This window comes from Urtica dioica, chromosome 4 (genome assembly GCF_054948205.1).
Source record: "Urtica dioica subsp. dioica isolate 48M chromosome 4, U.dioica_male_clone48M_v1_H2, whole genome shotgun sequence".
Taxonomy (NCBI): Eukaryota; Viridiplantae; Streptophyta; class Magnoliopsida; order Rosales; family Urticaceae; genus Urtica; species Urtica dioica.
In genome coordinates, this window is record NC_142759.1 from 13,468,034 (window position 1) to 13,480,232 (window position 12,199).

At 36.4% G+C, this 12,199-nt stretch overlaps 2 protein-coding genes and 1 long non-coding RNA gene across 3 annotated transcripts; 1 reads left to right on the forward strand and 2 right to left on the reverse strand.

Moving 5' to 3' along the window:
• Positions 1 to 7,100: 7,100 nt before the first annotated feature.
• Positions 7,101 to 7,667, forward strand: LOC149400609 (uncharacterized). The gene is made up of 2 exons (XM_089613191.1): positions 7,101 to 7,452; positions 7,532 to 7,667. The coding sequence occupies exons 1-2, from the start codon at positions 7,104 to 7,106 to the stop codon at positions 7,618 to 7,620; spliced, it is 438 nt and encodes a 145-aa protein (XP_089469317.1). The 5' UTR covers positions 7,101 to 7,103; the 3' UTR covers positions 7,621 to 7,667.
• Positions 7,668 to 8,025: 358 nt separating this feature from the next.
• Positions 8,026 to 9,947, reverse strand: LOC149400610 (uncharacterized). The gene is made up of 3 exons (XM_089610460.1): positions 9,516 to 9,947; positions 8,647 to 9,302; positions 8,026 to 8,538 (listed from the first exon to the last, which is right to left on the reverse strand). Exons 1-3 carry the CDS (start codon positions 9,517 to 9,519, stop codon positions 8,026 to 8,028), a joined length of 1,173 nt encoding a protein of 390 aa, XP_089466586.1. The 5' UTR covers positions 9,520 to 9,947.
• Positions 9,948 to 10,065: 118 nt separating this feature from the next.
• On the reverse strand, positions 10,066 to 11,360 carry LOC149400611 (uncharacterized). The gene is made up of 4 exons (XR_016296677.1): positions 11,067 to 11,360; positions 10,906 to 10,971; positions 10,378 to 10,782; positions 10,066 to 10,290 (listed from the first exon to the last, which is right to left on the reverse strand). It is a non-coding gene; the product is annotated as an uncharacterized LOC149400611 (long non-coding RNA).
• Positions 11,361 to 12,199: the final 839 nt, after the last annotated feature.

Consider the following 12,199-nt stretch of genomic DNA (forward strand, 5'->3'; position numbering starts at 1 on the left):
CAAAGTCATGGTGGCTATCTGGAAGGAAATGAAAGTGTCACTTCCAATAAGCCACTTTGTAATTGTTTATTGGAAGTGACATTTCTATTAGGCAATGATGCATTTCATTGCTTAACGAAAGTGGAATTTCCGTTAGGCTTAGTGAAAATATAGGTTGTGTTTGGTAGTTAACTCAAAAAGTTTTTTGTTTTTTGTTTTCTAGTTTTTGTAGTTGTATTGAAAAACTGTTTTAAAGTTGTTTTCAAAAAGTTGTTTGGTACAGTTTTCATTTTTGTTTTTGAGAAAGTGAAAAAACTGAAAAAAAGTGTTTGGTATAGTTTTCATTTTTGTTTTTGAAAGAATGAAAAGAGAAGATGAGGAGAAAGAGGAGAGAAGAGAAGAAATTTTTTTTCAAAAACACCTTTTATTTGTTTTCAGTTTTCTTTACTTTTTTCCAAAACAACTTCAAAATTTTTTGAAATTTTTTTCCGAAAACACTTTACCAAACATGTTTTCAATTTTTGTTTTCAATTTTTTCAACTCAAAAACTAAAAAACAGTTTTTGAGATGATAAACAAACATGGCCTAGATTTTCGTTAACTTTCATTATGTAATTAAAAAATCAAATTTAAATGGTAAATGAAAGAGATTAAACTGTTAAAATTCTAAAATAAGGTACTAATATGTAAATTGAATTTCATCTTTTTTAATAGCTTTTTTTTAAGGTAAAAATATTACAACAATATTATGAGTAAAACATTACAATAAGACTACATTTCATTAATAGTCATGTTTTGAAAGTTCATATCAAAGTTATCAACAAGATCAATGTTCACAAATGTTTCTTGAGAACTTTGTTCGTGTTGACATCAATCTTTGTGAATGGTGAGAGCCTCGACCATTTCGAGTTTCAAACTCTATCTTTGATCGTCAATGATGTGACCCAAGCTACTAAATACGAATGTACGTCTCGAGCCACCTTCGACAAGATCGAAAACATGTTCTCGTGCTGATGCCACCACGCCAGCAAGTTGAGGTCGTCTTGGTTCGTGGAGGCAAATTGTTGAGATGTGTATAACGCGATCTCGTCGTGTTCATACGTATCTTCAGTGGGTTGGGGATGTAGTGATGATCTTGGAGATGAAGTTCACAAGCTATATCTCGGAATATTCATATGCTTGTCGATGAGTGTCAGGGTGGACTCGGCTCGGAACACGCTGGAACTTGTCGCTGGTAAAACCTAAAAAATGAGCAAAACTTTTCCACGACCCAAGCATATCATGTGCAACGTAATCTTGTCCAGTATGACATTTTAAATACTGTAAAAATGTCAAATAACCCTCAAATTTCATTCGGGGGTCTAGTGTTGCGATTTTTCCGTACGCAAGTGCACGTAGTCGCTCAAGTAGTAAAGTTCGTAAGTACGAGTCGATCCCACGAGGAAAATGTTTAATTAAATTGACAAGATTACTAGCACGAATTGAACCCAATGATTTGATGATTGTGATGGTTATTAAAACAAACGAAAATTAAAAGCAATTAAAATACGATAGATCACGATAATGAGAAAGCAAGAACTATGGCTTCACAAGTTATTCCTATGGTTTGGATTCAGAAATTAAGCACAAAACACACACTCATATGTTCGCTAATCACGCTCACGATAATGGTAATCCAAGATTTCTCTAAAACATCTAAGAATCTAAACCTATGTCGGGATATCTTCTCTCGATCTCAACCCCTAAAAACAACGGTTAGCATTAAAAACAAGAACGTTCACACGACTCCGAAACAGCCTAGCTATGTCTAGCCTAGGAATGTATCCCGGTAAATTAATCCTTATGCACGACTAACCTAATCTCTTCCGAGCATCAAGCAATCCTAATATCATGAACACGGTAGCTAATCGAATTCAAGCATTACACACAGAATTAAAATAAACAAACATGATAGAGCATATGAACATTAATTTGACATGATTGAATCCATAACCATATTCTTAACTCGCTACACCATAGCCCTTAATGAATTTAGTGCATGATTGAACGGAAAATAAATAGAGATGAATATAAAGCAATCATGACTACAAACTGAATTATACTAATAAAAACGGGAGTTCAAAAATTTCAGAGAATAGAGATAAAAACTGTGAATGGTGAAAACGAGATTGTGGCGACGATGATCCTCTCTGAACGCTTCTTCTCTCCCGGGATTTTGCGGCCGAATGAGAAAACAAACTAAAAACAAAAGCAAAGATATGTTTCTAAATAAACTAAAGTGTTTTTGTAGGTTTCCTAGGTTTTTCGGAGCTCATATGGGCCGTCGGATCGCATCCAACGGCTTAGATTACAATTAAAACGCGCGACAAATAAGTTGGAATCGGGGCCTGTGCGCCGCACACCCATTCCTGTGCACCGCACAGGTCTTTTCTGGGCAGCATGTGCACCACACACCAAATGCACAGGGTGAGCGCATAGGGTCTTCAAATGGTTGTGCACCGCACATGGAGCGCACATGGCAAACGCACAAGACTCTGGAAGTTTGTGTGTTGCCTCGAAGGTCCGATTCACCTTGAACCACTTATCTTGAGCTCCGGTTGTCGGAATCGAGATCCGAAAGATGTTCTGAACTCCTTGCGATTGCTCCGTCGTCCTCGAATGCTCTATTTGTCATTTTGAACCTCCCAACTCTGAAAATTAAGCAAAACACTCCAAAACACATAAAAATGCTCTCGAACTAACTTCTTTTCACTTTCGAAAGTACAAACAAACACGTTTATAACGCGCTTATCATCTAGAATGCATGCAAAAACATATACGTAAGGAATTTTTGACGTTCTCCAATATTTTGAAAATTTTGCTCGAACAAATTCTACGTATGATTAAAAAATTTCAAAATGGTTGTAATCGTGAAGATGTTCGGCAATTTTTGTAACTTTATGTATGGCTAAATAAGACGTGGGATGAAAAATATTGAGTTCCACCTAATCCTGATATCGGTGTGAAATTGCCTCTCGTCAAGATCGTGTATTATTGCGAATGAACAAGATATTGATGAATTGTCCATACGTATAATCAGAAAATTTGATACGGGCATTTTCCACAAAGTAACCCAAGATTATATATAGAGAGCAAAAAAAAAAATCCTCCACTACAGTTTCACAACAATAATATTTTCGGAAAATGTTTTGAAGAACTAAACAATATTTGGCCAAGCATAGCAAAACAAAATTGAAGGAATAAGGTGAAAAAAAAAAAGAACACACACACCGAAATTATAAGGTTCAGGGAAGAAGACAATATTTTTTTTTCTTTAGTGGGGACTAAATAATAATATGTGATATTGTGGGTATTATAATTATTTACATTGTCCATAATAAATAACAATAGTATAACTGACACCAACGAATTATTTCGTGCTTTTAAATTATTGCAGAATAACCTTACTATTAAGCTCTTATCGGAGATATTTTTCTTAATGTATACAAGTCTGAAGTCACTAGCTATGAACTGAAGATTAAAACGAATGAATTCAACCATTCTTGATTTGCTAGAATTTTCGTTTTGCCTTATCAAGTGATCCATATTTGAACCATGGAAACTATTTGAAGAACTGCAGGAGATGGATTTGTTGTTTCCATTGTTTGGTAAAAAAGAAGGAAAGATGGATTCATGTTTGTGGGGCACACCAAAAAATAATCTTTCTACATTTAGATGAATTGTGCGAAGTAGCAAAGCAATTTTGCTCAAATTACAATAATATCCTCTTAGTTTATGACAATTTCGTAATAACATTGATTATAAAATGCTTTTTTCTCTAACAAACTTAATATAATAATAAAGATGGTATTTATGTGATTTAATATAATAAAAATCATCAATCCTCTTCTTTTTTTCTAATTGTACCAAACAATGAATGGATATATATTAATCTTTCCACCTTTTATACCAATCAACTTTTGTAATACTTATAATCTACTACTTTCTTTTCATTTCTATTCCATCCCACTAATTCCATCCACCCATTTTTCATTCTTCCTACCAAATGAGCCTTTAGAGTAGTATTAGTTTTCATCACAACAAATCAATACATATTGTTAAAGAGGAAAAAAATGAGTTAGTTTAAATAATATATAAATAGATAAAATTATCAATACTTATTTGAATCTGGGTTGTGCAGTTAACAAAATCATTTGTAATATTGTTCATTTATAGTAGGTTGATACTTATTAGCTTGCAAACGGTGTTATTTATATGGTAATTATAAATAATGGATAATTAAAATAATTATTAGGTTGGAGGCAATATTGTTATCTAACTTCTGATCAAGAGAAGAAACGTTGATGGTTGGGTTGGTTTCAACCTAACCAAACTTGAATTCAATCGGTAATACCTTTGATTAAAAAAAAAAAAATTAAAGTCGAGGAACCCACACCAACACCCACACCCAAGTTGCTACGAGCTCTTTATCTATATAAATCAACAAATATTAATAGTAGTCGCAAGATATTATATGGTGTTCACTGGCATAATTATCATTATGAACAAGAAATATTCGTACAAAGACTATACTTATTTTATATTCTTTAAGGTATAAATTGTTTGATTATGTCTCTTATCATTCAGTTAAGAGAACTTTTTGAGGTGTTTTTAAACTAAAATAAACAAGCTTGTTTTGTATGCGGGAGTGCTTTAATACAATGTCACTATTCGATTCCTATTCTTGAATCCTTTTTTTATGCGTATGGGAGCATATCCAATTCCAAGGACAGACAAATCACGTGTAATGTTAGAGTTAGAGAAACGACAACACAAATATTAATAGGGAAACTTGATAAACCAAGCTTAGTGTAGCATGTGTTTTGAAAACCAAACCATATTTTGGGTCCTTTAGAGAAACCAAGCATTTGTCCATGTAAAATGTCCAAATTACCCTTAAATTAAAATTCTTTTCAAAATCAATCCTTTATTTTCTCTGCACTCCCATTCCTTCCCATTTCATGCGTGCCTTTCCCATTCCCGAACCATTTCAATTCAAAACCCAAAAAAAAAAAACCCGCTCATCCCGTCCCGCCCTAAATCCCTCGTTCTCTTCTCTTCTCTCCGTCGGTCATCCTCATGCACCCACGCCCATCGTCGTAAACCAGTCCAGCCCTACTATTCATTTCAGTCCTTCGTCGCCAGTCCAGCCGAGTCGCGAACCACCCTAGCCCTCCTCGCGAACCAGCCGAGCCCTCCTCGCCAGTCCAGCCGAGTCGTGAACCAAACGAAAATGGTGAGTTTGTTTTGGGTCCCATTGTTTTAGGGTTTGTTAAATTGAAATGGTTTCATAATTATTTAGATGACATTATTTGAGAATCTTCGATTATGACTTGTTAGGGTTGTTTAGAATATGTTTCGAAGATTTTGGGTATGAGGGTTTGAAGTTTTCGATGAATTTTTGGTGATTAAGATTGTTTTGATATGAAATCTTTGGTATTTTCGGTGTGAAATTTTGGGATGGGATGTAGTTTTGATTAGAGATTTTGGATTTTTTGGCTATGAAGTTCATAGCGGTTTGAAGGGATTTCGAAGATTTAAGTTTGCTTTGTTTATGTAATGGATTTATTTTTTGTAAACGATTTCAAAGTTTTCATTTAGTTTATGTGTTTGATTTCAGACGTTTCAGTTATTTTTTGTAATGGATTTTCAGAGTTTTCAGTTATTTTATGGAATGGATTTCAGAGTTTTCAGTTAGGTTATGTGAAGGATTTCATAGTTTGTAGTTAGTTTTTGTAAATGATTTCAGAGTTTTCAGTTATTTTATGGAATGGATTTCAGAGTTTTCAGTTAGGTTATGTAAAGGATTTCAGAGTTTTCAGGTATTTTTTGTAAATGATTTCAGAGTTTTCTGTTATTTTATGGAATGGATTTCAGAGTTTTCAGTTAGGTTATGTGAAGGATTTCAGAGTTTTCAGTTATTTTTTGTAAATGATTTCAGAGTTTTCATTTAGTTTATGTAATGAATTTCAGAGTTTTCAGTTAGGTTATGTAAAGGATTTCAGAGTTTTCAGTTATCTTTTGTAAATGAGTTCAGAGTTTTCTGTTATTTTATGGAATGGATTTCAGAGTTTTCAGTTAGGTTATGTAAAGGATTTCAGAGTTTTCAGTTATGTTTTTTTATGGATTTCAGAGTTTTCAGTTATGTTTTGTAATGGATTTCATTTAGTTTTCAGTTATTTTTTGTAATGGATTTCATAGTTTTCAGTTAGTTAATGTAATGAATTTCAGAGTTTTCAGTTAGGTTATGTAATAAATTTCAGAGTTTTCAGTTATCTTTTGTAAATGATTTCAGAGTTTTCAGTTAATTTTTTTTATGGATTTCAGAGTTTTCAGTTATTTTTTGTAATGGATTTCAGAGTTTTCAGCTAGTTTATATAATGATTTTCAAAGTTTTCAGTTAGTTTATGTAAAGGACTTCAGAGTTTGCAGTTATCTTTTTTTATGTATTTCAGAGTTTTCAGTTAGTTTATGTACAGGATTTCAGAGTTTTCAGTAAGTTTTCTGTGATTGATTCTTTATTTCGAACTTTTCTCATTTTTTTGTAGGCACCGAAGTATGAATTGTTAGTTCCCATCTGTAAGGATTACAGTGGTCAAATAAGTTTCAGAGGCAGCGGGTTCTTGAAGGTAATAAGCACACGATTTATGGTATTCGGATTACATGCTAGGTTGAAGGACACACAATTTAGTTGGATCGATTCCCCTTCCGTTACGGGTTTCAACTTTAATGGTGTGATTATAGACCAACTTCTCCAACGACGCATCCAGCAAAGATGTCAGGATGCAATTTACTTTGGTATCGGTAAGAATCCTATCCGTTTCGGAAGAAACGAGTTTGGTTTGATGACCGGACTAAAGTTTAGTACGCTTCCATCAACGGAAGAATTCAAGAAGCACCTTTCAAGCAACCGTCTGTTGAAGACGTATTTTCCTGACCCCGAACACGTTGATGACAACGACAAAAAACTTCACAAGGCACCGTCTGTTGCTGATTTAGAGGCAGCTTTTAACACGTGCACGAACAAAGAAGACTTGTACAAGCTCGGACTGTGTTTGATTGTGGAAGGCATCATACGAGGAAGGGATGGCAGCCCCCGAGACGACAAGCAACGTGGCAGCCCCGGAGACGACAAGCACCGTGGCAGCTCCCGAGACGGCAAGCGAGACGGCAGCCCCCGAGACGGCAAGCGAGACGGCAGCCCCCGAGGCGGAAGCCCCCGTGGCAGCCACCGAGACGGCAACCACCCTGAACGCCCCCGTGACGGCAACCACCGTGGCAGCCCCCGATGACGACGACGACTTCGTCAACCCTCCGACGAAAGAGACGGCAAGAACTGTGGCAGCCCCCACGACGGAAACCTCTGTGGCAGCCCCCGATGACGACGACGACGACTTCGTCAACCCTCCGGCGAAAGAATCTGTCCGTGTCTATGGTAAGTTCTCAATTTTCAAACTGTTGCCTATATTTCATGGTTTATGTTCTTTTTAATTATTTTATGTTGGATTGTGTAGTTTCGAAGAGAAAGAGCAAGCGGCCCATAAAGTATGATGATTACACTCCGTTGAACACAGCCAAACTGAAAAGCCTGAAAAAGGGGTGATGAACATTACTTTGATAGTGTTGGAGACTAGTTTTTTTGGATGAAAATTGGGTTTGTAATGTTTGTTGATAATAACTTTGGTAGTTTTGGAACATAAATATTAGATCAACTAAAATATTCGAAATGTACTTCTCAGAAAACCTAAAATCTCTGAAATAACATTCCAAAATTGTCGAAACAAAACTAAAATCTTCGAAATTAAGTACCTGTCTGATATGAAACAAAGATCTGGCGGGGAACCGATGGTCTCTCTCAGTTTCCGAAGGAAGTAGGTCCAAGAGTGATTATTTTCGGTGTCTACAACAGCAAATGCAAGTGGAAACAATTGGTCATTTGCATCTAATGCAATCGCCGATAATATCTGCCCTCCGTACTTTGTCTTCAAGAAACTACCATCGATACATATCACAGGTCGACATGATGCAAATCCCCGTATACAAGCTCCAAGGGCCCAAAAACAGTACCGAAATCGACTGCCGGAGTCAAGAACAAGGTCAGTAACCGAACCTGGATTTTTTGTTCTAATGCGTAGAAGTAAGCAGGTAACCGCTTGTATGACTCGTCAAGTGTACCCCTTATGTACCCAATTGCCGTCTCCTTGCATCTCCAAGCCTTCTCGTAACTCAAATTTATCCCATACTCCTTTCGTACATCTTCTATGATGTTCCTTGGTGTATATGATGTCGATTGAAGACTATACTTATGCTTGATAACATGTCCTACAATCCATGGTGCAGCTTGAAGTTGGCCACTAGCAGGGGCATCAATCGAACAAGTATGTGTAGAAACATACACACTCACTTCGAACATATCACTGTTTGGTAGTTTATTCCCTCTCAATTTCCAAGTACAATCACCAGCTTTGCACTTGACTACCCACCGACTCCTGCTTGTTTCGAAGACCCTATACTGAAAGCTCTTTCTCATTGCAAGCATGGCAACTTTAGTTTTCAAATCAAACTTATTATCAAAAATTTGCCGAACACATATGTCCGAAGAACTGGCAGTGGATGAAGGCGTACTTACATTTTCCTCCGAATCGGGAATTGAAACATGTGCATCCCATAATTTTGACTTCTTATGAGGCGTTGCCGATACTGGCTCTGACATGGGAATATCATTATCATTCATAACCGGATCATCCTCACAATAGAATCCGCTTGCATCAAAATCTTCCTCATCATCGCCATCTTCATCTTCCTCATCATCACCATCCTTACCTTCCTCATCACCCTCTTCATCGCATGGCGCCTGAAAATCATTCACCTCGACGCTAATACCTAAGCATGCTACCTGAGAATTTGGGGTTGGTGAAACTGCCCTGCTTGGAGTTGTATCAAGAGCTGCATCAACAATGTTTCTTTTCACGGGGGTTACGCATAAGGAAATCCTCAGCTTGGATTGACCAGAATTCTCTAACATAAATGCCGTCACACTAGCGTCCGATGCCAAAATGAGAGGAGGCATTGGTCTTCCAGCCCAAACATACGCAGCTTCAAGTTTCAAATCGTATAACGACTCGTCGACACAAAAAGCTTCGTACATAGCGATTAATAGCTCCGCCCGAGATATGTCTTTCGCGAGTGCACGGAGTTCGAATCGCGATTCATTAGTATATTCCCATTTTGTACCTTTGTTCACCCAAGTACCATCAAATAAACAACATATATTAACGTTTGAACCTGTTAAGAAGTTAAAAATTTGAGTTTAAACGATATCTTTTCTGGGAATCGAAATCTTCGAAATGAAATCAAAATAACAACTATAAACGTCGAAATTACAGACAACAATTTCGGACTTTTTTCTGGATCCAACATGACGAACTCAAACTCTTTTTTTCAGGAAATCAAACAAATCTCTTACAAAATATCATCGAATTAGGGATCGAAACTTACCCATATATCTTCGGGTTTGCCGTGCGTTGGGGTTTGCGACGACCGTGGAGATGGGCGTGCTTGGCTGTGGCTCGGCTGGTTCGCGACTCGGCTGGAGGGCTATGTTGGTTCGCGAGATTGCTGGACTGGCGACGACGGCTGAGTGGCGACGACGGCTGAGTGGCGACGACGGCTGCGGGCTAGGGCTCTGAGTGGCTCTGAGGATGGTTTCTTTTTTTCTTTTTTTTTTTGAAAGGGAAACGTGCTTGGCTGTGGGCTGCACGTTTTTTTTTCTTTTGTTTTGGTTTCTGAATTGAAAAAGACAACTGGAGTGAGTGAAGGATTGATTTTGAAAAAAAAATTCATTTAAGGGTAATTTGGACTTTTTACATGGTGATATGCTTGGTTTTCCTAAGGGAACCAAAACATGGTTTGGTTTTCAAATCACATGCTTTATCAAGCTTGCTTTATCAAGTTTCCCTATTAATATTCATTTGATTTTTGAGTGCTTATGAACCGTAAATAATGTTATACACAAAAAAAAAAAAAAAAAAAAAAAAAGTTAATCCACATTTGAAATTCAAAACTTGAAGAATTTTCCTAATTCAGTAAAATTCTAGAGTCTAGAAAATATTTGTCAGAGGGCTTTGTCTCATTTTGTTGATAGAATCCCAATCTATCCCTTGAAGTGGAATCACCAGAGCTGGCCCATTCTTCCATTGAATCAAAACTGGTCCTGACTGGCCCACATCGAATCCATTTGACGCATCTACCCTTTTCCCCTTTTTGTCATAACCTGCATAACAAAATTAATAAATAATAACTAAAGAACAAATTATACTAACATTAAATTGTTAAGTTGATGTGTGTAATGGAGTAAGACCTTGTGATTGATAGTCTTCCCATCTGATTTCTTCATGGGACTTGCTTGTGTAACCAGGCATGGCCGAGATTGATTGCAAATTTTCTTTCACAAGGGTTTGGCATTGGCATTTTGGTGCCTTTGTTTTGGACCCAGTTTTATTGGGCCGAGGGCCCACATTTAATGGGCTTGTTGTTTTAGTCGGTTCGAGATCGGTGCTAAATGGGTTTCGGGGTGTTGGGAAGACCGGTCCGAAGCCCGAGCTATTTCTTAATGGGCTTGGGCCTTTTGGAACCATGTTGACTGGTCCGGGACTTCGTGGAAATGTGGGGCCCACTGTAAATGTTGGAAAAGTTGGCGCAAAGCTGAAGTTTGTTTTTTTGTCCATTGTTGGTGTAGGAAATGTGGGCCCAAACTCACCACCTACTAAATATATGGAACAAATATATTTCAATAAAACATGAATAAGTAAAAGCCAAGTCATGATGTATTGCACATATATATAGAAATAGAGGTTTGAACGGAGAAAGAGAATATAGTACGACTTACTAGATTGAGTTCCGAACCAGGGTGAGTCGGAAGTTGAGTTGAATCTTTCGAAATCGCTTGGTCCTTCTGCCATATATAAATATATAATCAATGTCGAATTAGGTTTTCTTGATGTATATGGAAAATCATGAAACACAAAAGAATAAAAGAGTACTACTCACCAGGAATCTTCATGTTGTGTCTCGAATAGTTTTATGAAACGTGTATGAATAGTCGCAAGAATTGTTTCTAATTTTTTTGTGAAACGAAAAGAAGAGGAGAAAGATGAGCGTTGATAATTTAGCTCCTCCGATCGTACTTATATAGGGAATGGGACACATTTTTCGGCTTGCTTTTTAAGCTAACTAACTCACGGGCTTTACTGTTGTAAATTTAAAAGCCCAAATAGAGGCCCATATGTCGAAATTGATATACGGACCAGCAAGGCTGGGATTTTTTTTTTTTTTTTTTTCTTTCTAAAAACGTATTCTGTGAATATCAGCTTCTTAGAATATCTCTTGTTCTTAACTGTTTTACTTTACTTGTTTTTTGTATTGCTTACAGTTTTGTTTAGAATTTGAACACAACGAAATCATCTCAAATTTAAAAATGTAGTATTTATGAATTATTTGAAAACCAGAGCAATGCCGGGAATCCCCGTCTTGCAGGGAAATTCTAATGATTTATTTGAAGATGGTGATATTCTGAAATGAATATCCATTTTAAAATATTTTTTAATATTTTTTTTCTTCTAAATTTCAGATGATTTTAAACAGTTACGAAAACATAAATAAAATTTTAAACAGTAAAAAAAAAAAAAAAAGACTTGAGAAGTGGAATAGTCTAAGGATAAATCTTTTGAAACGAGGTAGCTAAGGTAATTTATGATTGACACCAAAAGAAATTTTATTGAAACGTTTGTTTTCACGTCGAGATTTTGTTGTCACATCGACAAATCACCTTTCTTTAAGAAATATTTCTTGTATTTTTATATTTTAGTGAAACGTTTGTTGTCACATCGACATATGCCTCTCTTTAAGAAACGTTTGTCGTCTTGGAAGGGCTGCAAAGTACAAAGATAGTACAGAAAGCTGGCAAAGAGGACTGTAGAGATTAAAAACGACAAATAACTTTGGAGCCCTCTTGTAGGCTGCTGTAAGTTTGAAGTTTGAACGATGCAATTGGGACATGAGTGTAACCGAAGCTTTTGTCATATATGTTTTTCAGGGTAGCTTTTATGATATTCAAATGCAAGTTAACGCGAGCTCTGTAACGTTTGCATTATTGTATCAAGTATAATATATAAACAAAATGA